This window comes from Melanotaenia boesemani, chromosome 3 (assembly GCF_017639745.1).
Source record: "Melanotaenia boesemani isolate fMelBoe1 chromosome 3, fMelBoe1.pri, whole genome shotgun sequence".
Lineage (NCBI taxonomy): Eukaryota > Metazoa > Chordata > Actinopteri > Atheriniformes > Melanotaeniidae > Melanotaenia > Melanotaenia boesemani.
The window spans coordinates 36008232-36032351 of NC_055684.1; the positions used below are offsets into that span (position 1 = coordinate 36008232).

Here is a 24120-nt window from a genome sequence, read left to right on the forward strand (position 1 = left end):
TGAGCTGTAAATGGGAATTTCAGGGACTGAACACAGAAGCTTGTGGCACCTTTAGAGGGGAAAATCATGGAGGATGATTTGCTGTCCTCAGCTTGACACACAGATGACAAAGCAGATGCCACAGATGACGTCTCGCTGGAGTTGGCAAGAGCCAAAGAAGGCTGAAAAAATGGCTGGATTTAGCTTCGTGTGTGAGCTGACTATTTGTCAAATGGTTTAAAGGCTGACATAAAAAATGTATATATTTTCATTCTGTTCAATTGGAGAATAATTTGTTTGGTATCATTGATTTCAAAAACAACAAAAGTGCTGTTTTAGATGCAAATTATTGGGGAGTGTAAATTTATTTATGGTCTGTTCTTGTCTGTGTGTTTTCTGTTTATGCAGGAGACGTTGCAGTCCTTTGCCTTCCTGGTGTTTGTGGCTGTCTGCATCTTGGGATCCATTTACCTCTGTGTTGTCCTCCCTGAAACCAAAAATAAAACATTTATGGACATCAGCCAGAGCTTTGCTAAGATCAACAAAATGCCCGTTTCTTCACCTGGCCAGGAAATGGAGCTGGTTCTGTCCATTTCACCTGACATGAATGGAAAATCTCAAGATGTCACAAAGATGGAGAGTTCTTTCTAACTGAGCAAAGTACACAGGTTATGGAGAATCAGGGTGAAAATTTAAAATAAAAGTATTTGTTGTTTTTACATATTTATTTAGAGAACATAATTGATTAAACTGAAATCCATGCTTTTTGTATGTGTTTTGTATGACTGAAATATTAAGAAATATTACAATATTTTAGTTTACAGAAATTGTGTATTTTTGTGTATTTTATTAAAGGAGTGACAGAAACTAGGTTTCATATTTGCTTTTTCGTAAAGCCTTACTTTACCTAAAAGGCAAATCAAGACAAAATTATTTGTATAGCACATTTCATGTACAAGACAGCTCAATGTGCTTTACATAAAACTTTAAAAGCATTATAGTGGGGTGCAGGTAGCAACATCAAGTGCATTTAAAACTTTAAAAATGATTGATATATACAATGATTGAACATTATATATATATATATATATATATATATATATATATATATATATATATATATATATATATATCAAAGTGATAAACAACATTCAGTTATGTATTGCATTTGAGTAGTGTATATAAAATGTAAACAAAATCTAAAACTGACATAAAAAGGTGGCTCAATGTTTTCAACTCATGATTTTTAAAAGGCACCTTCTGACAGAAGCAAAAATATCTCAAGCTGTGTTGAACTCATGAACTCAGTCTTTGCTGCCATTTTTTCCCCATTTTATTTCCACCAGTTTCTTCTGGTAAATCTCACTTTTTTTTTTTTTACTTTGTTTATGCTCACCAGCTACAGTTGTAAGTCAAAATCATAGAACATGGAGATTAAACATGAGCTAAGCTGAGGATGTCTGCAGAAGTTACCAAAAGGTCAAGAAAGGATATGATGAAAGATGTTCATTCTGCATAGACCAGGTGAGAAGAAGAAAATAATGCACCACTTATTTATATTTGTTGATTGTATCATTCATCATTACAGTGAGAATTATCATGCGATGGTAACTTTCCAACAATGACATCAAGAGAGCAAAAAATAATGCAAAGTTGTAAAGCTGACAATGCTTTGGAGCTTCCCCAAGTGTGAAAGAGCTGGTGTTACATACCAACAGATGGCGAAAGCAAGCGGAGGAAGTGATTTGAACAGAAGCGGACAAGCGTAGCATTGGATAACAGTCACAGTTTGCTCCACAGTAGGGTGTATTCAACATTTCGAAGTCCACTGACTACAGGGCTGACACTCAACCTTCTCTTACAAGCACAAAGGCGTGTGTGTGTGTGTGTGTGATATTACAACAAAAGAGGGACCAAAATTTCATATGGCATTGTAGCAGAAGTGGGGAAATTTCAGTGTGTCATCACTTTCAATTTAAACCCAGATCATATCTTGTAGGTTAGCACTACAAATTCCATTTGCCCAACTGGCAGGCAGGCAGGCAGGCAGGCAGGGAGGGGAGTGAGGAGAATAACAATTGGTGTCTTGCATATCTCTGCTCCAGCATCGTACTCTCAAGGAGTCATATTCTCTGACGCATTAGATGGAGAGTAATTGACAGAAAGGTATGCTGTAGATTGCTGGTGGGAGAGTAATCAGAGCTTCAATGATAAATACTTCATTTTAATATGATGCACTGTGGTGTAATGTTGTGCTTGATAAATTACTGTGCTTATCCAGCCACTCACATATCCTCTTATAATTTGTGTTAAATTAACCTCCAATTATGTAAAGTAAGAAGTGGGTACAGCAGGAGGGTCCATGTAAATCTTACACAAGTTTGCTCTTGGGTGGGTTCATTTAGCTGAAATTCTTCACCGTGACAATTTTTTATATACAAGGATGCTGACAGAATAATTATTAACTCACATTTTCCTTTCAGTTTTTAAAAAAATAACAGTTGATGTTTACCAATGGACTAATCTGGCAGCCGTTTTGTGGGTTGCGCCACCTTGCGGTGCTGCCATTACTGAAGTGGCGAGTCCTAACTGCTTCATATCAGCTGACATGGACAGCGGCATGAATATTTTGACCTGACTATGTTAGACAGTGGTCTACATTTCTGATAAGTTTTATCTGGAGGGCTAAAACTTATTCTGTTTTGATCCAAGTTAGACATCAGAGCATCAATATAAATTACGATTCATTTGACAGAAACTGCTTGTAATAACTGACAATTCACATCAGAATATAAAACAATCTGTTTATGATAAATTGTCAAATGTTAAAGAAATTGTTTCAGACTTTTGCAAACTGTTTATTTTCTATTTGATCAATTATTTAGCATAGTTTTTTTCATAACTGCAGGACATCATGTATGTGATCTGTTTGTGTTACTGGTGACAACATTACCCTGATATATCTCCCAAATCGGTCATTAATGCTCAGCCTGCTACCTCTTCGTCTGTTAGTATAAGAAACGTTACCTGTTGTCTCACAAGCTGGACGGCAACATGGATACACAGAATTTAGTGTCAGACTGACAACTGTTTATCACAGCCAAAAATGCACAAATCATTCCAGACGTCTTTGACATTTTTAAGAAAAAATAGATTCTCATCTGTTTTACTTTGACATGCACAGAAATGCTACCTCAGCAATGGCAGAGGGTTTACTTCTGGTGTTTGCCCAAATTAGTCTCTTAAAAGATTAGAAAAAATACCAATCAAGGTATTTTTAAAGGAATCTGATGAAATATTTTCTTGTTCTGTCAGAGTTGAACTGGATCTCTCCTGACATCATTTCAGCTGCACCTTTACCGAGCGAGAGTAGTCTGAATGGCATTTACAGGTCACTGCAATCATTCCTGTTGTTCATAATGATGTGATTCCATGTGAAGAGATCGGTGATGAAATCCAATGCCTCAATTTCATCTGAACATTCATCCAAAGAAAAAAAAGAAAAAAACATTCCCAGAGTGAGTCTTCTAAATTTGGTTTCTAGTCGGTGTGTCTCATTGCCTTTTTTTCTTACAGTGAATTACAAAGAGGCAATTTCATCCCAAAAACCACCAAATTTTATGAATGCAAAGCTAATTCAAAAGGCTCAGTTTGCAGAAGTCTCACACTCCATTAATTTGAGCTTAACTTTACATTGAATAAGTATTGTGGCTCTTCCCCTGTCTCTTATATTGGAATCACATTAAAAATGATTCACTATATACAGCGGGACAGTTTTCATCCGTCTATAAATCTTTTAACATTCGTAGAGACGTTATAGACAAGATGACATGTTAATCCTTAAATAATAAATTAAGTTTCCAAATGTGCGGATTTTCTTCCAGTGATGTCCTGTTAGAACATTTTGTCTCCTTTTTCTGACTTCGGTGGCTGTCACACACTTGCATTAGTGTCTTTGTTTGACGCTGCCTGGACTCAGTAAAAGGTTTGCAGTTGTGTAAGGGCTTTTAACTCTTCCCAGGTTCTACAAAATGCTTCATAGATTGTTTTACAATCATCTTAACACCTGCTGCAGAAGCAGTTTGGGATTAAATTATGGCTCTCACACAGGAAGATTTAAACTTGCGAAGGGAATCGAAAAAACTAAAATTGCAATTTGTGTACAGCTCTCTCTAAGTTCCCAATCTTTTCTACAGAATATCTTTAACTATGTGATTAATCAAAAGGTGGACATCTTTTTTATGGCTGGTTTTTAACAGAAAATGTGTGTGTGATGAGATTATTTTCTGAATGGTTTATTTATCTATAAAATCTCAGCGCTTTGCAATGATACGAGACATTTCCTTGTGCAGCTGTGCCAATTCACTGATAAACAGTTTTGTTTATTTTTATCCTTGTAGAATGACTCAGCGCTTGAACTGTAACAACCAAACAGGTGTTTTTAATGCAGAGGTCTGCCTCTGTTCTTTAACATTGCTTATGTGGTCCCCTATGTCAAACTAAATGCATCTTATCACATAGTCAGCAGGCTTAAATTTGTTTTCATTATTTTTGTGTGAGCCTGCATATATTAGAAATTAACATCCCTGCCATTCTAAGTCATTCCTGCTCAGAGTGAATTACCACAGCAGTGGAGGATTAACCCACTTTTGTTCTGCCTGCCTACTTTATTCACCCATCACTGCGGGATTTGGCCTCTCCATCTAATAACCACCAATGGAAAAGAAAAGCAACAGGCAGTAATCAGTTCATCCTCCAGATTACAGGAGTCAGACCTCTAATTTCACATCACTGTGTAAATCATGTGTTTTCCTTCTGCCTGCACAGAAGCACATGCACTTGTCCATCAGCCTCCAGTTTCTTTTTGGAACCAGCAAATCCAGTAAGGTCATACGAACGTTGGATAACATCTCACAATGGTAGGCAAGATGGGCAGTTTCATATGTTTATGGAGTATACTGAAACTCTGACCCCTTAAACTGCCTGACCAGTGGCTAATCATTTGAGCCCTGTCAACCAGCAAAGAGATATATGATGGGTAGTCATGAAACTTTCAGTCATGACAATTTCAGTTTTATTGCAGGGGTTGGATTTTTCAGAATGTTTTTGACCTTTGCACTCAGCAAAAACAGTGAAATGACTTAAGGGTGCTTCCAAATGCTGCTCCATTAAAAGGATGCAGTGTCCTTGAAGTACTTGCTTTCTCTTCCAGTCTCAGGGGTGTTAGTTGCCACAAGTCAGCTTCAGTTCTTTAGACAACCTTGACCAAATATTGACACAGTGTGTGAATATGGTGTGTGGACATGTTTACTGTAAGAATACTGAGTGTGGGCAAAGAGAGAAACAAGTCTTCAATCAACTATATTGCCTAAATGGGTCTTATGGGCAACAAGTTTCCCCCTTATTCATTTTTAATAGCAAGTAAACGTCAGAATATACAGAACATGTGGGGAACTGTCTTTAGTCAAAATTCTAACACCTGAGTCTTGCATTTTCTCTATGTATTGTAGCCCATTTTAGACAAAAATAACTTGTAAAATCAATAAATATAAATTTAAATCGGGTTCCTTAAAATAGCTTGATAAATGGTTGCTGTCCAAATCTTAGATTTATCTCGGGATTTAAAAAAAGCCCCATTTTGTTTGATCATCAAATAAATAAATGCACAGCTGCAGTGTTGAGTGGAAATCGTGTCAGTAGGAAAGATATTCTTATAAAAATTACAGATGAGGTAAAACACAACAAAATACTTCCCATCACTCAAAAAGCTGCCATGAATGCACAGTTAGGGTATAGGACAAACAAGAAATGGACTTTCAGTCTGCTTGTCAGGCTTTAAAACAGCCTCTAAGTGGCATCACTCAGGAAATGGAACAACTTAATGGGACAATGTTTTACAGCCTGAAATAGAAAACATCACAGCCACCCTCTCCTTCTATCAAGTCAACACTACCTGGAGAGGTAATGTGAGGAAGCTCATAACACCAACACACACACACACACACACACACACACACACACATATATATATATATATATATATATATATAAATGCGTTACCAAGGCAACAGTCTACCATTCTAGTGCTGTGACCTGTGGGGGGTGGTACTCTCAAGTTCATGCCTGACTGGCCATGTACACTGCAGCAACGGTGCAGCCATGCAGCAAACTGCCACCTCTAACCATTGTGGTACCAGAAGGAGGGTTTATGAGGATAAAGAGACAGTTGTGCTAATGATCATGTTCCTTATGGTACACAACACAGCTGCTCTCATTGTATAAAGATATATCAACAATTAGGACTTCTGGCTGATGTCTAACAGATGTCTTTAGGTTCCACCTATTACCAGCATGATTGAAGGAGTTCCTGGAGTTTGAAATGACACTTTACATGAGATGAACACTGTACTTAATGCAGAGGAATTCCAAATGTAAAAGATTTAACAACTGAAAATAAAGAACAAGTCCTGCACTCACAAGAAGGTGCATCACATTTGCCCCAACCAGCAAGCCTCTGAGGCACTGCAGAAGAATCTCAGCCCATCCACACTTTTCAGTACCAGTGTGCTACCTTCTTCCCATGAACTTCATTGTTATAACAGATAAAAACTGCAGGGAGCATGTCATGTAGCCTATGCCTCCACTTAGTATGCCAGGACATTCTCAAGACGCAGTCATGCAATTTTTCCCTTCACTCCCTGTCTTGGCTTACAAGAAAAATGGCATTTATCTGGGCTGCTGTTCCCCATCTCTAACCCATACACACACAAAAGAAAAAAAAAAACAAAAAACAAAAAACAACTCCTGAATCTAAATAAACTAAGCTGATCGATCAAGACAGTCGGTCAACATGTTGGACTGGCCATCTCTCCTGCATTATAACCGGGAATGGAGGACTGCAGACACGTTCACCTGGTATTTGGCACTTTTAAAACACCAACCTTAATTCTGGACCCAGAACAAAGCTTGTAAAGCCCATTAAAATGGTCAATGAGTGAAATGGACCAAAATGGTAAATAGAGATGTCACCTGTCAGCTTTAGACACATTTGCTTTCAGTTTGGTCCCAGCAACGTTTACCATATAAACGCATTTAAACACTCACGAGGTATTTAGTCATTTTTAGTGTAACAAATTGCCCTGACAATATGAAGAGAATAAAAACAAACAATTTGTGGATGGATAATTGCAAGCCTCATCAAAGCCTCTGTTTTTGTATATTTTAAAACCACGTGGTGTGTAATAGTTGATTTAAAAGGAATACAAAGATTAAGACGTGCCTGTGCTTGTGTCAGTGTGACAGTTTGTCATGTCATCAATTACCACTCTTACACAAAAGCACTTTAAACCCTAATCCAAGCAAACAGCAATCCAGCTGGCAAAGTAAAACCTTGTCATTTTACAGTTTTAGGGGAATTGGAGCCCATCCCAGCTACTATTAGCCAAGGTACACCCTGGACAGGTCACCAGTCAATCACAAGGCCAACAAAGAGACAAACATCCACTCACACTCACACCTAGGGTCAATTTAGCATCAGCAGCTATTCTAACATGCACGTGTTTGGACTGTGGGAGGAAGCCAGAGTACCCAGAGAGACTCATGCATGCACAGTGAGAACGTGTAAACTCCGCACAGAAAACCTCATCGAAGTCCAAACTGAAACCCTTCAGGGTGAAAAGTAAAAGTGTTAACCTCCACACCGCCATGTAACCTAAAGCAAAAAACAGAAAACCACTGAAGTCTTTATCTTTTATACCCTGGGCATCAGTGATATCTGTGCCAAAGTTTTCACAAATGTATCCAACACTCACATGAAAATATCTGTCTGGACCAGTCTCGAGTGCAAACACACCAGTCTAGAGCCTTCTTGCTTAAACTGTTGAAAATACTCATGAAAGAAATTACATCATCCTCTTATATGGAGCCAAGGTCAGTGACTGTGTGCAGTATACATGAAGGTGATGTGCAAGTATAAAAAAGAATGGGTTTTATTTTATGCTGAAGGATACACAGTGTTTTAGTAACATGCTGTATTATTAATGAAAGCTGGCAACCCATTAACTTAGCTGTTAGCTAATCACTGGAATCAAAGCATGCAGAAGAAGTAATGACAGATAAACTATCAGCTAAGTTCTCTCTTCACTGAATGTGATTCAATTAATGGCTGCAATGCAGTGCTGAAAGGGAATTATGTTATCTTCCTTAATTACATCATATTCATTTTGTAATCTGTTTCTGACAGATTCTTTCATACTAATCATGGTGCAAGAATTTATCAAGTAAAGATCACTGCATGTGTCATGAGAAGAGAAAAAAAAATGAAAAGGCCATGAGATAAATTTCTTCTTATGACAACAAAACTCCATGCTTAGTGAACCGTTCTCCCCAAACTAAATAATCAGCTATGTATGTATGATCTGATTCATTATTTCATTTATTTAACTTTTTATGCTATTGTACTTTTTTTTTAATTAAATTTGCCTTTCTGAGTAATTTTTTCAATCATCATTATCCAAGAGCTGCACAATGTCAGAAAGGCTGGACAAAAAGGAAAAGGAGAAAAAAAATCTGACTCTACACCTGCTATGGAACTTATTTATACATGATGGTCCACAAGTGGTGCTAATAGTTAATAGTGGCCAAGAGTTTCTCTGTGTGCTTATACCACAGTGGCAATGCTTGTTGATTAACTGTGGGACACTGGCAGTTTGCTTTGAAGTGGAACAGACAGGTGACCCTTTGATTAATGCCTCCCCTCAAAACAAATGTGTGTGCATGTTACTGGTATACAGGACAAGAGAACTATCTATCTTCTTGTCGTTTTTGGCATCAATATCACTCGTACTACTCTATGAACTCATTCTGAGAGATGTTGCTTAGGGCTATAACAAATGATCCAGGACTGCCATTATAGCTTCAAAACTGGACTACTGCAGAGCACAATACTGTAAATTTTGCAGAAGTTCTAAGAATAGATGAATATGTTGATTGTAGTCTCACAGACAACATAAAAGATGGCTAAGCTTTGTAACTCAGACCTGTACAATCAAGAGACCCATTTAAGTTTACTTTTTATCTAATCAGATGGCGCTTTTATTTAATTTGTAACAGATTATTTGCAAAACAGACGCAATAAAGCAAACTCTGTGAGACAAATAGTTCAGCTCATGGATCACAAACTCTCTTGAGCCAGTGTTCTGCAGGCTTTCAATCTGTCCCTGCTGCAACACACCTGGTTCAAATGACATCATTCTCCAACAGCTTGTTGTCAAGGTCTACACCAGCCTTTAACAACCCATTATTTGAGTCAGGTGTGCTGCACATGTTGAAAACCTGCAGGACACTGGTCCGGAGTTAGTGATTCAGGTTAGATTATACAAAATGCTTCACATTGTGTTTCATCCAGCCCTTCTCATCCTTTCTTTTTTTCTTTCACATATATGAGGTTCAAGAACACTAACAGCCATGCAACAGCTTTAAAATTATTATATGATGATTAATAGTAGATTGATCGCCTATTATCATTCATGTCACTCAGTCTTTGGACCAGATCTTTTACTTTATTTTTTTTATAAAAAAAAAACTAAACGGTACTTTCCTTAATTTAAACAATACAACACGCAAGATTTCTGGCTTGGAGGACTAGATTCCAGATCAGTTGTGGGACAGAATCTTAATGTGTGTGTTGTTCTGTCCTGGGATTATCGGAGCACACCACACACAGCATGATCAAAACTGTTAAATATCTGATTTTTTTCTTCATGTGTGGGGTCTCTAACAGATAAAAATCTCTCAGATTTAGAAAATCCGTATGTGTGTACCAGCCTTTAGCCGTAATTCTCTTTAAATCTCATCTCATGAAACTCCACTTTGAGGAGGATGGATACTTCTAAGTCTTTGTAAAACTTTGTAATTGTTTGCTATCAAGGTTGACAATTATATATTTTTTTAACTATTTGTAAAAAGATTTCCGTCTCTTGTGTCTACTCAAACTGTGCCATCGTTACTTGACATGAACTGGTCACGTGACCCCCTATGTCATGTCAGGGATGTGTAAATGCAAAAAAAGTGTTTCCACTACACTTTTGCGATATACTTCTATATCGACACATCTAACTAACTACCTCAAGAAAGTGTAAAACCTTTTTAGTAATATTTGAGAGGTTTTTTTAAATTTAGGTGTTACCATTTTTTTTATTGCGATATTTAGGTTTTGCGCAATTCTAGGGGTTATGGAAATGCACCTAATGACAGCTCCACAATCAGCCATTTATAAGTAGTTGGACTAATTTCATATAATCAATGAAAATATATTGTATTGGTGCTTTATAAATAAACTTAACTGAAACCAAACTCAATGAAAATGAACGGAGAAAGACAAAACAGTCAATTACAATTTTCCATTACAACATTTAATAAAATATTGATTTTGCTCACAGCCTCACACAAAAACATTGCATTCACCATCGATGACATGGTTAAGGTCAGACAATGCTAGGTCACAATTTAAACACAACATGTGACATGAACTGAATCTCTAATTTCTTGTTGAGTTTTAGGCTGCATGCGTCCTTTACTAATAAATTATTCATCTGACCATCTATTATCTATACTCCCATTACTCTGCAGAGGGCCGCAGGCGGCTGGAGACTTTCCCATTTGACATTGGATTAGAGGTACAGCAGCACATCTTGAACTTTATGCTAGTTCATGACTAAGTGAGACAACTCACACAACAATAAGCAATCCCTAATTAATCAAACTTGTTCAGTAAAAAGCAGTCTCACAAAAGTGATAACGCCATGGTGGTAGCGGACCATATTTGCTATTTGTAATGGGATCTGAGATTTTTCCAGTTTTTTTATTTTCTGTCTCAGCTCTTCTGCTGCCTGCCATTGGCATGGCTCTCTGGGTGGCTGATTACTCTCACCTGTGTCTGCTTCTTAGCCTGGCTCTGCTGTTCAGTTAGCACTTGTTTGTCTGCTTACCTGTGGAAACATATGCCAATGTGTGTGAGTGTGTCTCATGTTCTGTGAAGAATTTCTTCAGTAATCTGGTTTTTCTATTTCAGGTGAAATTGTTTTCTCTTCTGATCCTATAAATCTTTCAGTTGGGCAAATTCAGCTGTATGACCCAGCGTCCCAGAATCTCCATGCTTAGAGCAGTGGTGGGGAACCCTGGTTTTCGAGGGCTGCTGTCCTGCAAGTTTTACATGTTCCCTTGTTTCAACACACTAAGTGTTGTCAGTTATTTGAAGAAGAAATTGTTTACATTAGTGATGATAAATACATATTTGTTCATTCATGATGTAATTCATGAAGCTGTTAAGTTAAATGTTTTAAAGTGATAGTGTAATTAATTTCAACCTAATTAATCAGTCGAAGAATTTATTTCAGACTTTGAAACAAATATGCTCTGATTCTTGTATTAATATGAAAACTTCATTACCATTTATGCATTTGAACTAAGTTTGCCTTCCTGGTTTTAGTGCGAAATGAGTGATGTCAGCAAATGAAGCAAAGTTGTTGAAAGTTATAGTTTCCCTGTAACATGTACATAAAGTTTGTTCACTAAAGTTGAAGTTTGACTGCAAGCCAGAGTCTCGTCTCATCTTTTTCGATGTGGTTCAGTCAAGCTGCAATAGTAGGGATGGTGAAACCAAAGCCTCGTGAAAAACTGAGTTACTTTGACACAACTGCCATGAAATTGACTTAATGTGTCGAATTAGTGATTCATTCAAAAATATCTCCATCTGTCGTCTGTCCGTGTGTAATGCATTTGGGGGGAAGCATCTTTAGTCATCCATCCATCCATTATCTGCCGCTTATCCAGAGTCGGGTCCGGGGGCAGTTGCCTAAGCAGGGAAATGCAGACTTCCCTCTCCCCAGTCACATTCACCAGCTCATCCGGGGGGGATCCTGAGGCATTCCCAGGCCAGCCGCGAGATGTAGTCCTTCCAGCATGTCCTGGGTCTTCCCAGGGCCTCTTTCCGGTGGGGCGTGCCCAGAACACCTCACCAGAGAGGCGTCCAGGAGGCATCCTGACCAGATACCCAAGCCACCTCATCTGGCTCCTCTCGATGCGGAGGAGCGACTCTACTCTAAGCCCCTCCTGAATCACCGAGCTTCTCACCCTATCTCTAAGGGAGAGCCCAGCCACCCTGCAGAGAAAACTCATTTCTTTCGGTCACTACCCACAGCTTGTGACCATAGGTGAGGGTAGGAAGGGTAGTCATTACCTCATTATTCCCATGCTGCTCCCTGTCTCATATTTGGCTTATTGTTTAATAAAGATGTTCTCAACCCTGTGTTACTGTTTTCATCTTTGGGTGTTTAAATTTGTGTTGAAGTGTCAAACTCAGTGTTTTCACATGGGAAAAGTAGGAAAAAAACTTATGCTTATGCAACTGGGACAGTGATTGTGTTACTGTATTTAGAGTTGTATTAATATATAATTCGAGACAAATGCTTATGAGCCTGAAAAGTTTTATAGACTTATTTAAAAAAAATGATCTATTCAGTGAAGTTGGGCTTGAAAGAAACATCCCTACAACACACGTGATTCACATTAATGAGCCACTGTACAGAACTGGATAAACTGTTTGCTTCATTTGATTCGAATCAGGTGTGTTGGAGCAGGGAAACGTCTAAAACCTGCAAGACAGTGGACCAAGAACCAGGGTTCCTAAATCCTGCTTCAGAGAGAAGAGCCTCCTTGTCTTCAGCCAGCATTGAGTCATTCTAGGCAATGCAAGTTTATTTGTATAGCACAATTTAACGACGGGTTGATTCAAAGTGCTATACAGAATACAAGAAGCATAATGTAACACTAAAAACAAAAGTAAAAGAAAGAACATTGGATTAAAACAGTATTTAAACATGATCAAGTTTAAAAATTCAAGCCTGAAAGAAACAGGCACAGATTTGAACTTTTTTAAATAAAAGCTATTGAAATGCAGCAGAGAACAGGTGAATCTTTAACCTGGATTTCAATGAACTGAGTGTTTCAACTGATCTGAGGCTTTATGGGAGTTTGTTCCAGACATGTGGACCATAGAAGCTGAATGCAGCTTCTCCATGTCTGGTTCTGACCCTGGGAACTGATAAGAAACTGGATCCAGATGACCTGAAGGGTCTGGTAGGTTCATCCTGGGTCAAGAGGTCACTGATGTATTTTGGTCTTAAACCAATTCTATTGCCTTCAGCCACTCTGCAGCACCACTGTCAGCTCCATCATTGGTGAGCTTGATTACAATTTAAAACTCACAAGGAAAAGCCACCCTCTTCAGTAGCAATCAACCACTCACCTGAAGACTCACCTGAGTGCTTCTCCTCGCAGCCCACCTTGCCCTGCCCCAAGCCGAATCTTTACCTCACCTTGTCAAAGCCAGGTCTTTGTTTCTTTTGAATATAACCCTTTCACCACAGTTTATTTAGGTGTTTCGTCTATGGTTGTGGGTCCGGCCATCTTTGTTAATTTCTATATTAACTGAGGTAAGTGCTGAGGCAGAGCTACATCTATAAATTTGAATGCACCCGTCGTTATGGCTTCCTAACTGTGTAGATCTTAATGAATAACACCACAAACCAATTAAAAGGAAAAGAAAATAGCTGAAACAAAAACATCACTAGTCTGGACAAGTTGCTGTTGAAGAGAATGAAAAATATAAATCTGAAACATTGCATGCATAGCTGGGAAATTACACGTTGCTCTGAACCTTCTTAACAATATAGAGCCAGAGAACAAAGCAGTGGAACAGACACTGAAGGATTTCAGTCTTTGAGCTTAAAACAGGATTTCTCTGGAAGTGTGTCATTAGGCTATTTGTTCAGAGCAGGAGGTATTGTAGCTGCAAGGAAAGCCTGTTCATGCACTAAGAGCCTGCTGACAGTTTAAGTAAGAAGAGGATTAGACAAGTTCAGATGTACTGAAATAGAACATCACAGTTTATTGTCCAATCCTGAAACATCCATGCATGGCCACCGTCGCCTATTTTCTTTCCCACCGGATTTTCAGTTAATGCCTCCATTTTTTTTAGATCACACTTTGGCTTGTATACACATTTAATGTGGCATCAACATCCCTGCTAGCTTTTGAACCGTGTAAGCTAAGATATTAATTCACTTAGAAAAAAAATAAATCTAAAAAAGTGGCTCTAAATGGATGCATTTGCTTCAGAGCCTAGATTCTTCATGGAAACATCCATTTGAAATTTCTCAGAAAAAGTATAGTTAAAAAGTTATACCCAAGTATAAACTAATTTTTAGGCTTAGCTGGACTACTCATTGACCAACTGTAAGCTCATCTAATCCAACAATATGTAGTTTGATTCAAGCTGCAAACATCAGAAATCTCTTGAAATACATTTTCTACTAATAGATGCAGCCACATGGGACAAAATGAATATTTCAGGGGTGGGACTTTAATGTATTAATTACAACCAATTAATTACATAAAAAAAAAAAATTACCACATTTATTCACAGTTTAAATTCCAAACAACCTGAAATGTTTGTCAGTGCACAATTTCCAGTACACTGATTAAACTGGTACACAAGTCAGAGTTCGGCTGACAACATCGGGCATTTTCCCCTCTTGTGACTCTATTTTAAAGAATCGACTAGTGATAAATCTAGCGACTTTTTCTGTCTTTGGAGACTTTTGGAAACTGACGTGAAAGCACGTACCGTTTACTCTTCTAAACGAGTCGTGGATGCTGCTTCAGGCCCATCCAAAAGAACACACAGCTGCAGTCTGAGCAGGAGATGTTTTCCTCTGCTAGAGGCGTCAGACTGAACATGAAACATGAAAAACTGTCACTGGCTGATCCCACCCTGGCTTATTGTCAGATATTAATGCCTATTAATGAAGAGTGTGGACGAAAACATTTAAAAAGTTAAAAGTACTGTAACATGTTGTAGACTCTTAATTAGAGAACAGCTGGAGCTGTTAGTTACAATACTTAAAATGGCACTTGTCTGTTCGATTCTGGCCAGGGATATTTTCTATTTCTTTTTCTTTTCTTTTGAATTGCAGTGCAATTAACTGCATTTTTCCAGACATCACTAGAGCTAGAGTTCACAATTTAATGTCTGTGTCTATTATTTGATTCAGTCTACTAAAATCCATTGAAATAAAAAAAAAGTGTTGAATTTTGGGGCAAATATTGTTATGGGATTAAAAAAAATGATCCCTATCTCCCCATTGTTAAGAATCCTTTAAAAAAAAATCCCGGATTAAGGTGGTGATCCAGATCCCCCCTGCCCCAAATAAAAACAAACAAACAAAAAAAAAAACAAGAAAAGAAATGATCTGTTCCTTATTCTATTTCTGAGATTTTCTGACAATGTAATCAAAATCAGTCCATAACTTTGACTTATGTAACTAACAGACCAACGCTGCCAAATACATGACCTCCTCATTATAGTCTCTTTCACACACAATCACAAGTGTACACAGACACACATCCAAACACCAACCCTAAACACCCAATTATATCATTTACATTTTTTTGTCATTTATATCAAGAATATTCACTAAAATATCAGCTCTTTGAATAATCATTCATATAATGATGCCAGTCAGAGACAGATGAGCGAATGTAGGTCAGAGCATGTCTGTTGGGGTTAAGAGAGAAAAACACAGACTAGTCTCTTGAAAAAGTTACAAAATGACTGTGTGCCAGTACACCATCTGTGCAGCTGCTGATTGCAGTAGCCTAAAAAACAGAAGGTTAATGTGGAGCTGGGCCAAAGTCTCCCTTCCAGGTCCACAAATAGACTGGCTCATGTTCAGCCACTCATGTTCATCTCCCAAATTTTCCAATGCATCCTCATTATTATCCTTATTAGCTCATGCATAAAAAAGATTTCCAAAGATGTTTGGAACATTTAGTCATTTTTAAACAGTATTTAAAGGAATGCTAATGATAAAATGTCCAAAGAACCTTTATCTGAAGGATTTTAATTTTGTCAGATATCATTCACATGAGCTCCGTTACACTGCAAGCTTTCACAGTTCACAATCGACTGGATCAGCCTTTGTCTGCACACTGAATCCCTGAAATGTGTGAGATGTGAAGATAATAATGATTTTCTTAAATATTCAGTTAATTATGGACTCAACAGAAAAATAACGAGTAACAAATTTTGTACAGCAAAGTTTTTTTTTATCAAATTTAGAAAAAAAAAACTTGTTTAAATATGATCAATAGTATTTTGTAATTATATATGTATGAGAGACAGAGATACTTGAAGTCTTCCTTTGGGCAATTTTAAAAACTGCTTTTTAAGTTCACATGTTGCATGTACAGTTTACACAGAAAAAAAAATATGTGGGCTGTAGTTGATCTAAAGCACATTTTTTTTGTTTGTTTTTTAGCATAGCAAGTAATTAAATAGAGATCTAAGTTATTTTATTAAGTTAGTTCAACTCAACAGTCAGACCTCAGATTATTTAGTACCAATTGTCGCACATGCCCAGGAGAAATGCAAACTCAGCAGGAATTTAACCTTTTGTGATTCTGCCTATAGATTTGTGTTCTGTTATATTGTTATATACTTACGTTTACACATTGCTGCTGAACCTAAATGAGCAAAACTAAGTGAAACTGTTCACTGATATCTAATGTTAGTCTCAATATATATATATATATTTATATATATTTACTGCAGTAAGATACTTCCATTTTTAAAACAAAAATATAACATGGAATTGTTCATTTAAAATATTTTCTTATAATGCCATAATATTAAGTATATTGTAAATATCAGGTTACTTTTGGATAAATCAAATATTTAATTTGGAACAATTTCAATATTTTAAGTTGACTTTCCAATTAATTGAATCCGGACAATTCTTTAATTAAAAAATGAAATGATTTAATAAATTTTACTTAACAGTGTCAAGTTGAATGATCTTAAATAACTGAACTTAATTATTCTACATTCTATATTCTCCTTTTACAGTGCATTATCATCATTACTGGAGCATTACCATCTTTCTCCTGTAGAAAAATATGGGGAGTTAAAAATCAGACATCAACAATGAGAGACTGATCATATGGAAATGCAAAGAGCAGACAGAGAATAAGCATGAATATTAATTGCTGCATTTCTCTTGATAACTTGAAAGAGAATTGCAACAGGGTTTTTGTCTTCCATGTTATGAGCCTGAGGAGACAGCTATGCAGAGAAAGAAGGAAAAAAGTAATAGCAGACATTTTGAATTTGGCTTGGCAAGGGGACAGCTGATGTTGCAGCAATATACAGCACAAAATATCACAAACGTGGTCAAATAAAGTCTTGTACTGCAGAAAACAAAATTATTACATGCATTACATCCATCTATCCATCCGTATATGTATGTATGTATATATATATATATATATACATATATAAATATAAAAGACGCCTTGGTCTTGGTAATTTTTTTACCTTCAAAAAAGCTAGTGCCTTTCTATACAAATTTCTTTGTTGGTTGAAGGTGTAATGTCATTTTTGTGCTTCTGTCAACATCATCTGCTCTCAACAAGTCAGCATGCTAGAGTGCAAAGAATTTATGTAAAGCTCAGAATGCTAACAGCAACACATGAAAGCAAGCCATCACTAAGCAAGCAAATTAACTGGGTGGAATAAAAAGAACCATGACAATTTGTAGTAAGGCAAGTCCAAACTGGAAAGTCGTTTGCAGCAGCTGATATTAGAATGCTAATACTACTGGTCAATATTTTGGAGTCTGAAAGCTCCAGTGATGACAGAGGTGTGTCAGGTACCTCAGGCGTCTCAGCTGACAGCTTTGTAGGGTGCAGTCAGGTCAAGATCCTTGAGAAAGAGCAGTAGGACCACTAGCAATAAAAGCCTGCCTTTGCATTTCTAAAAAAAACAAAAAGAAAGGGGGGGGGCATCACAAGCAGCACACTGCAAGGAAACAGAAGAGCAAAAAAAAACAAAAAACAAAAACATACATCATTTCCTCATTTAGCAAAACTAAAGAAAAATGCAGAAGCAGTATATAAAAAACACATTAGGCTACGTTCACACTGCAGGTCTTAATGGTCAAATCCGATTTTTTTTTTTTAAATTTAACAGATTTTTTTGCATAGTCATTCACTTTATTATTTCAATTTAACCTTCACTCTTAAGCGTCAACGGTATGTGACATATGCGCAGAGGAAAAAAATTAAAACATGCAGTGTGTAATGTTTACAGAAGTAAACATGGACACTTCACGTTTGTGTATCACTTTGCAAGTAATTGCCAAGTAGGAGCCGACAAAATAATGCCTCATTGATGAATTAATACATTCGATATTGCCATGATCCCCTTCCACTGGTGCAGAATTGTGACATTTGTCTCACTTCTGTGATGTCATTGTCAGGTGAAAAGTAGCATTATTGTTCAGACTGAGGTTGCTTCGACACAGATCAGATATTTATCCGATTTAGGATCACACATGAAAGTGGCCTGGGTTGGATTAAAAAAAAACCAAAAAAAAACAACGAATTTGCAACATCCAGACTGTCATTAAAAATCTGATATGAGTCAAATATGGGCAAAAACTTCAGCGTAGCCTTAGATAGACTCTTACTACTTCTACTGGGATTAAGACGGTAAGTAGCAGCCAGGTGTTGCTAATTAAGTGCAACACCTGGCATCTAACTCCCTCCCTAAAGCAGACATTTTGCTAGTCTGCTGGTCTGGAGCATTCAGGGGTGTGTTAACACAGCCTCAAAAAAAAAAAAAAAAGATATAGTTGCTGCCCATCAGTCTGGAAAAGGTCACAAAGCCTTGTCCAGACATTATTGAGTTAATCACACTACAGTGGGACAGACTGTTCACAAGTGGAAAACATTAAAAACACTTGCCAATCTTCCCAGAAGAGGACAACCCTGCATTCACTCCAATGTCACTCCAAACAAAACACTTAAGAGCCACATCTCAGTATACACTGGAATGTTTTTTCTTTCTTTTTTTCAAAGGGGGTTTTCCTTAGTCTTTCTTTAAATTTGTTGCTGAACATTAATGTCCAAATATGTAAAAAGTCTGGCAGGCAAGGGCAGTGCCAGCACTGTCTTGGCTGAGTTTAGCATTCAGTATTGTATAAAAACGTTGGTAAATATTTATTGGTCAAAACTTTAAAGTCTTGCAGACTTGTGTTGGATTTCATTTTCAAACAGGAAGTGAGGACATATATTCAGCTATTGTTGAAGCTGGATAAACATTCAGACATACTAAATCAGCAATTAGAGTAGGTATGGAAAAAATGTGGCATTTGATCCCTATGAGGTGCTTCAGTGCGTGAAACTGTGACAAAGGTCCTGAACATTTTCACAGCTGACATGGGTGAATTTAATATGCAGACTGCTCGCATTGCTTAGGTCTCAGGAAACCATGATGATGAAACATACATAACTGCAAAACAAAAACATAGCTGTTAGTAAGTACTCTATATTTCCTTCTGTGACTTGTCAAAACATCTGCTGTGAAAAACATCCATTAAAACTGAGAAATGTCAACCTGTCAAGTCAATCTAACTGATGAGACTGCCATGTTGAATTTAATCAAGAGGCTTGGAAATGTTTTCCAGACTTTAACAAAGGTGACAAAGAAAAATCACAAAAATCATCAATAGACTCGTGTTTATAGACTTTATAATAATAATTGTGTACCTTTGAAACAAATCGTTGTCCTGTTTGAGCCAGCACTGTCAGATCTTCATTATTACTGACTGCTAATCCCAGAAAACCAGGTGGAGAGACATTCTGCTAACTGATTCTTTAAGGAGGCAGACATTGTCTCAATACTGATTTGGTCTAATAATAGATTCCTAAAGTGGTGAATGCCCAGATTATTTTTGGTTTTCCAGTCACCTCCTATAATTAGTGTGTTATCTATAAGTGACAATGGAGTGAGATAAACAGGAGTGAAAAAAGGAGGGTCATCAACATTTGGACCATAAATATTTGCAATAAATAACTGAACATTTTGAGTAGATAATGTAACTATTATATATCTGCCTAACTATTAACCATTAACTATTATCCATAACTATTATGGATCTCTGTATTAAATGTCTGCAAATGTGCTTGTGTTGGTCCCTCATACATTGCATGTGTGACAAGTGCTGATGTGTGTCAGCAAGCTGGGCCAGATGTTTGAGTGTGTGTGCGTGCCGCGGTTTGCATTAATATAATGACAGGTGGGATTGCCATTAACAGTGAAAAGTGAAAAGAATGACAGTGCCAAAGGAAACAATAATTAAAGAAACATCCATGTTGAGGGCAGTGTAGCGGAGTAGGCAGTGAATTTGCTGTTATCTATCTTTTATGGCAGTTCATGCATTGACACGTACACTAAGAATATAGGAAGATTAAAACACATACCAACAAGTCAGTAGAACCACGGAGTGATGTTCGGGTTGCAGTACAGCTGTCCATTAATAAATAACCCTCGTGATAACAGCGCAAATGCCTTCAGTGATTGATATTCTCCTGATGGGAAACAGGACCCGTCACCGAACCAGGATCTTTCTCGGATATTGGTCGTTTACACCAACGTTCGTTTCCTTCAGTTTGTGGCCCTGAATCTTCACCTGCTCCTTCTGTTTGAAGTTGACGAACTTCCCTACAATAGGTGTTGGTCTGCTGGCCCCGGGTTTCCTCCAGCCCTCCAATTTTTTTTACTATTTCCTACGGGAGCTTCAGGTAAGTTTGGATGAAGTTTTTCACCGTGGTCTTGGGGGGGCTCCTCTGTCTGCTCTTGGATCCCTGCAAATACCAGATTCTCTCTCATGCTCCAGGCCTGCAGATCAGTCACCATTTCTTTATCTTCTTATTTTACTCAGAGTCGTGACAACCCCTTGGTCAGGGATTTTACCGGCTCTCTGAGGCTGGTGTTCTCCAAAGCCAGGATTTCCATCTGCATCTGGCTGAATTCCAGTGATTCCCATAACGCCTGGAACTCTTCATGGAGAATCTTCACCAGACTCAAACATGCATCAAAACTACTTAGTTTCTTATCTATAAAGATAAGAACGTCTGTTGAGTTTGGCTTCTCCATTACAATTCTGTTACGATTCCGATCTATAAAATCTGTCAGGCTGGCCAAATCTTCCCCGTGTACCTTTTAAAGACACTATTTTCCTGCTTTCAAGAATTTTTAGATTAGACTGGCAAAAATACAACTGAATGAATGAATGTTTGAGCAAGCCTGATTTGAATCTACGTCACTTATAGCATCAGCGTCGCTTACCTGCGTCACTTATGACATATCACCTAAGCATCAGAAGCTTAGGTGATATGCCATTAATAATACTCATAAATTCCTTTTGGCTAATATTGATACCGTTTTCCTTACTGAATCTTTCATAACAAAGCATATTCCCATTGGTGTCTAAAAGAATCTTTATGTAGCTGAACTGGTTTAAAAACCTAGAAGAGTCACCTGTGACCGACGGCTGAGAATGTATCATTACTGATCTGGCATTATTGAAAGAAGTTTCAAACTCAGCCCTGTGCTGTCAGCACCTATTCGGAGAACTAATCTGCTTGGCAAAAGCGCAGTGACTTTTGGTTCCCAGAAACAATCCTGTTAGATTTCTGCCATGATTTAGGATCCACATGTTGCAGAGTTATACTAACAAAATATTATGGTGAATATCCAAATGTGGTTTTTAGTCAAAAACACAAAGTTGGACATTCCCCAACCATCACTGAGCTGTATAACACTGTGTTGTATGCCATCTTTTTACAAAGTAAAGGATTCAAAAAGTTAAGCTAGTTGAATGGCCACAACATGAGATGTGGATTGCAGAGTACCTCTGGCTTAAGTGGAACATATAGTGGGTACTGTGTAATCTACATACTGTACTTAAGTACTATAGTCAAGGTGTAACTTCAGAAGAACAAAGCCAAATATAATTCTGAATTACTTTATTATGGCTACACTGACTTGTTTCCAAAATCTCTTAAACAATTCAGTATCAAACTGAAATCAAACAGGAAAGAGTTGCATCTGCATTGACGCTGACAGTGTGTGTACAAGTAATTTCAAATCAAGTCTGTTCATTTATGCAACACATTTAAGAACAACCAAGGTTAACTAAAGTGTTTTACATTGTGAAAATACAACATCCAAAAGGTAAAGCACATTGTGTTGCCTCATGCATGAAACGTACCACATAAATACATTTTAATGTAACATGAATTGAGTTGACTAAACAGTGACATTGGCTGCCTTCAAAATTGGCAGAAAACTTCTTCTTTTTCCCGTCTCCCTCACTCCATGAAAGAACACAAGCAATTTCCATGTGATTTTGAAAGAGATGTGTTTACCATAAATGATCAGTTGAAGGTATTTCTGAATGCAAATTACCATGAACTGGTGCAAGCATGGTGATTTACAACATGCAAGATTTATTAACAGCTTGTGTTTACTGATGTGTGTACTAGTGGCCTACACATGTTTAATAAATACAGGCTTGCATTAAAATTTTATTTATTGGATAGGATTTGGAAGTTCATGCAAAAGGTCAATAAATGAGTACCTGGATCTGTTTCCTTTGGAAAATGAATGGAGGAGCATGAAGAGAAGAAATAAACAACAATGACAAACTGTTAAGCCAGAAATCTTGTATTCTGTGAGAATGGACCAAGTTTCCTCTTTCAAAACTACAAATTCAAATGAAAGCAAGATCAATTTATTTGTATCACACATTTGAGGCAACCCATTGTACTGTTCATGATCAAAACAGATAAAAAATGCATGCAGTGAGTTACATTTTATACTAACTGATGTCAACAGGAAATACCTCATCATCAGCAGCAATATCAACATTCAAATTTCCCATTATTTTAAAAAGCAGTGGCAACTAAAAGTGTTTTCAGTGATTTAAAAGAGCTAAGATTTCGAGGAGACTTCACGTTTTCTGGTAGTTAATTTGTTACAGATATAAGGAGTATACCAAATAAATTATTCTTCTTGTTTAGTTTTAACTCTTCGGGTATAAAGCAAGCTTGACCCAGATGATCTTAGAAGTCTTGGAGACTCATATAGCATCAGAAGATCCAACTTTTTTTCTTTTCTTTTTTTTTTCTCAGTGTCTTGTACACCAGCAGAAAACCTTTGAAAATAAGTTATTTGGTATACAGGAAGCTAGTGTAAAAGATCTGAGAACCAAAGTGATATGTTCCCCTTTTTTGCCCTTTGGGAATATATGAGCAGCATTCAGGATTAGTTTCAGTTGTCTCCATTACAGTAGTCAAACCTAATGAAAGCAAATGCATGAAGACGTTTTTCTTAATCATGCTGAGTCATCATTCACCCATAAGCTGGAATTATACTTGCACACATCTGCATATGGTAGAGTCAACGCAGCTGATGCTGGTGAAATGTGCTCTCGCACTGAAGTGTATGGTTATGGCACTGTGTTGCAATTTCTCTTCCGCAGTAACCACACAAATTCTGCAAGAAACTCTAGAAATCCAGAAGCCCATAATCAGAACACAGAGGAATACTTCTATGTAACCGCTCTGCAAGCAGGGGTGCATGTCAGATCTGAAAGAGGTGTGTATTGGGCCTACATGGACCTACGTGTGGACCTACAGCGGTGACAACGAAACCGACCTTACGCATACGGCATGCGATTATAAATCCAGCTGTATTCATGGTATATTCTTCAGGTTGCAAAAGGCTGACTCAGTTAATGTTTACAAATGTCTCTTGAAATTTACTGTCCAAAGTTACATCAAAACGTCTGGCTTGAACTGTTGTTTTTAACATTGCTGGCAGAAGCTGGGCACTGATTGTTGGGTGCTCATTTTTGTCATTTTGTCATTTTTAATCCAAAGAAAATTCTGGCACATCCAAGTATGGCCTTTGAAGCACACACTTCAGCTTCATATTTGTCCTCTGGTTAGACAGTAATATAGACTTGAGAGTCATTAGCATAGGGTAAGATATTTAGTTTGTTTCATTATCCCTGCTAGTGTGTCACACTCTCACCTGGTTCAGCCAGGCACCACGGCCACCACACACTGGATTACTAATCAGAAACACCTGCTTCAGCTAGTCACTCTCCAATCGCCTCATCATTCACACCTGGTCCCGATTCAGTCACTGGGCTTTTTAAGCCCCAGCTTCAC

The 24120-nt window shown here is 37.5% G+C and overlaps 1 protein-coding gene across 7 annotated transcripts in view; it reads left to right on the top strand.

Moving 5' to 3' along the window:
* Positions 1-672, top strand: part of slc2a9l2 (solute carrier family 2 member 9, like 2) — a 108781-nt gene extending 108109 nt beyond the window's left edge. For all 7 annotated transcript variants that reach the window (XM_041979488.1, XM_041979489.1, XM_041979482.1 and 4 more), the window contains one exon: positions 388-672. In XM_041979488.1, coding sequence (XP_041835422.1) covers positions 388-630 — 243 coding nt within the window. In that variant the 3' untranslated portion in view covers positions 631-672. The remainder of the gene's footprint in view (positions 1-387) is intronic.
* Positions 673-24120: the final 23448 nt, after the last annotated feature.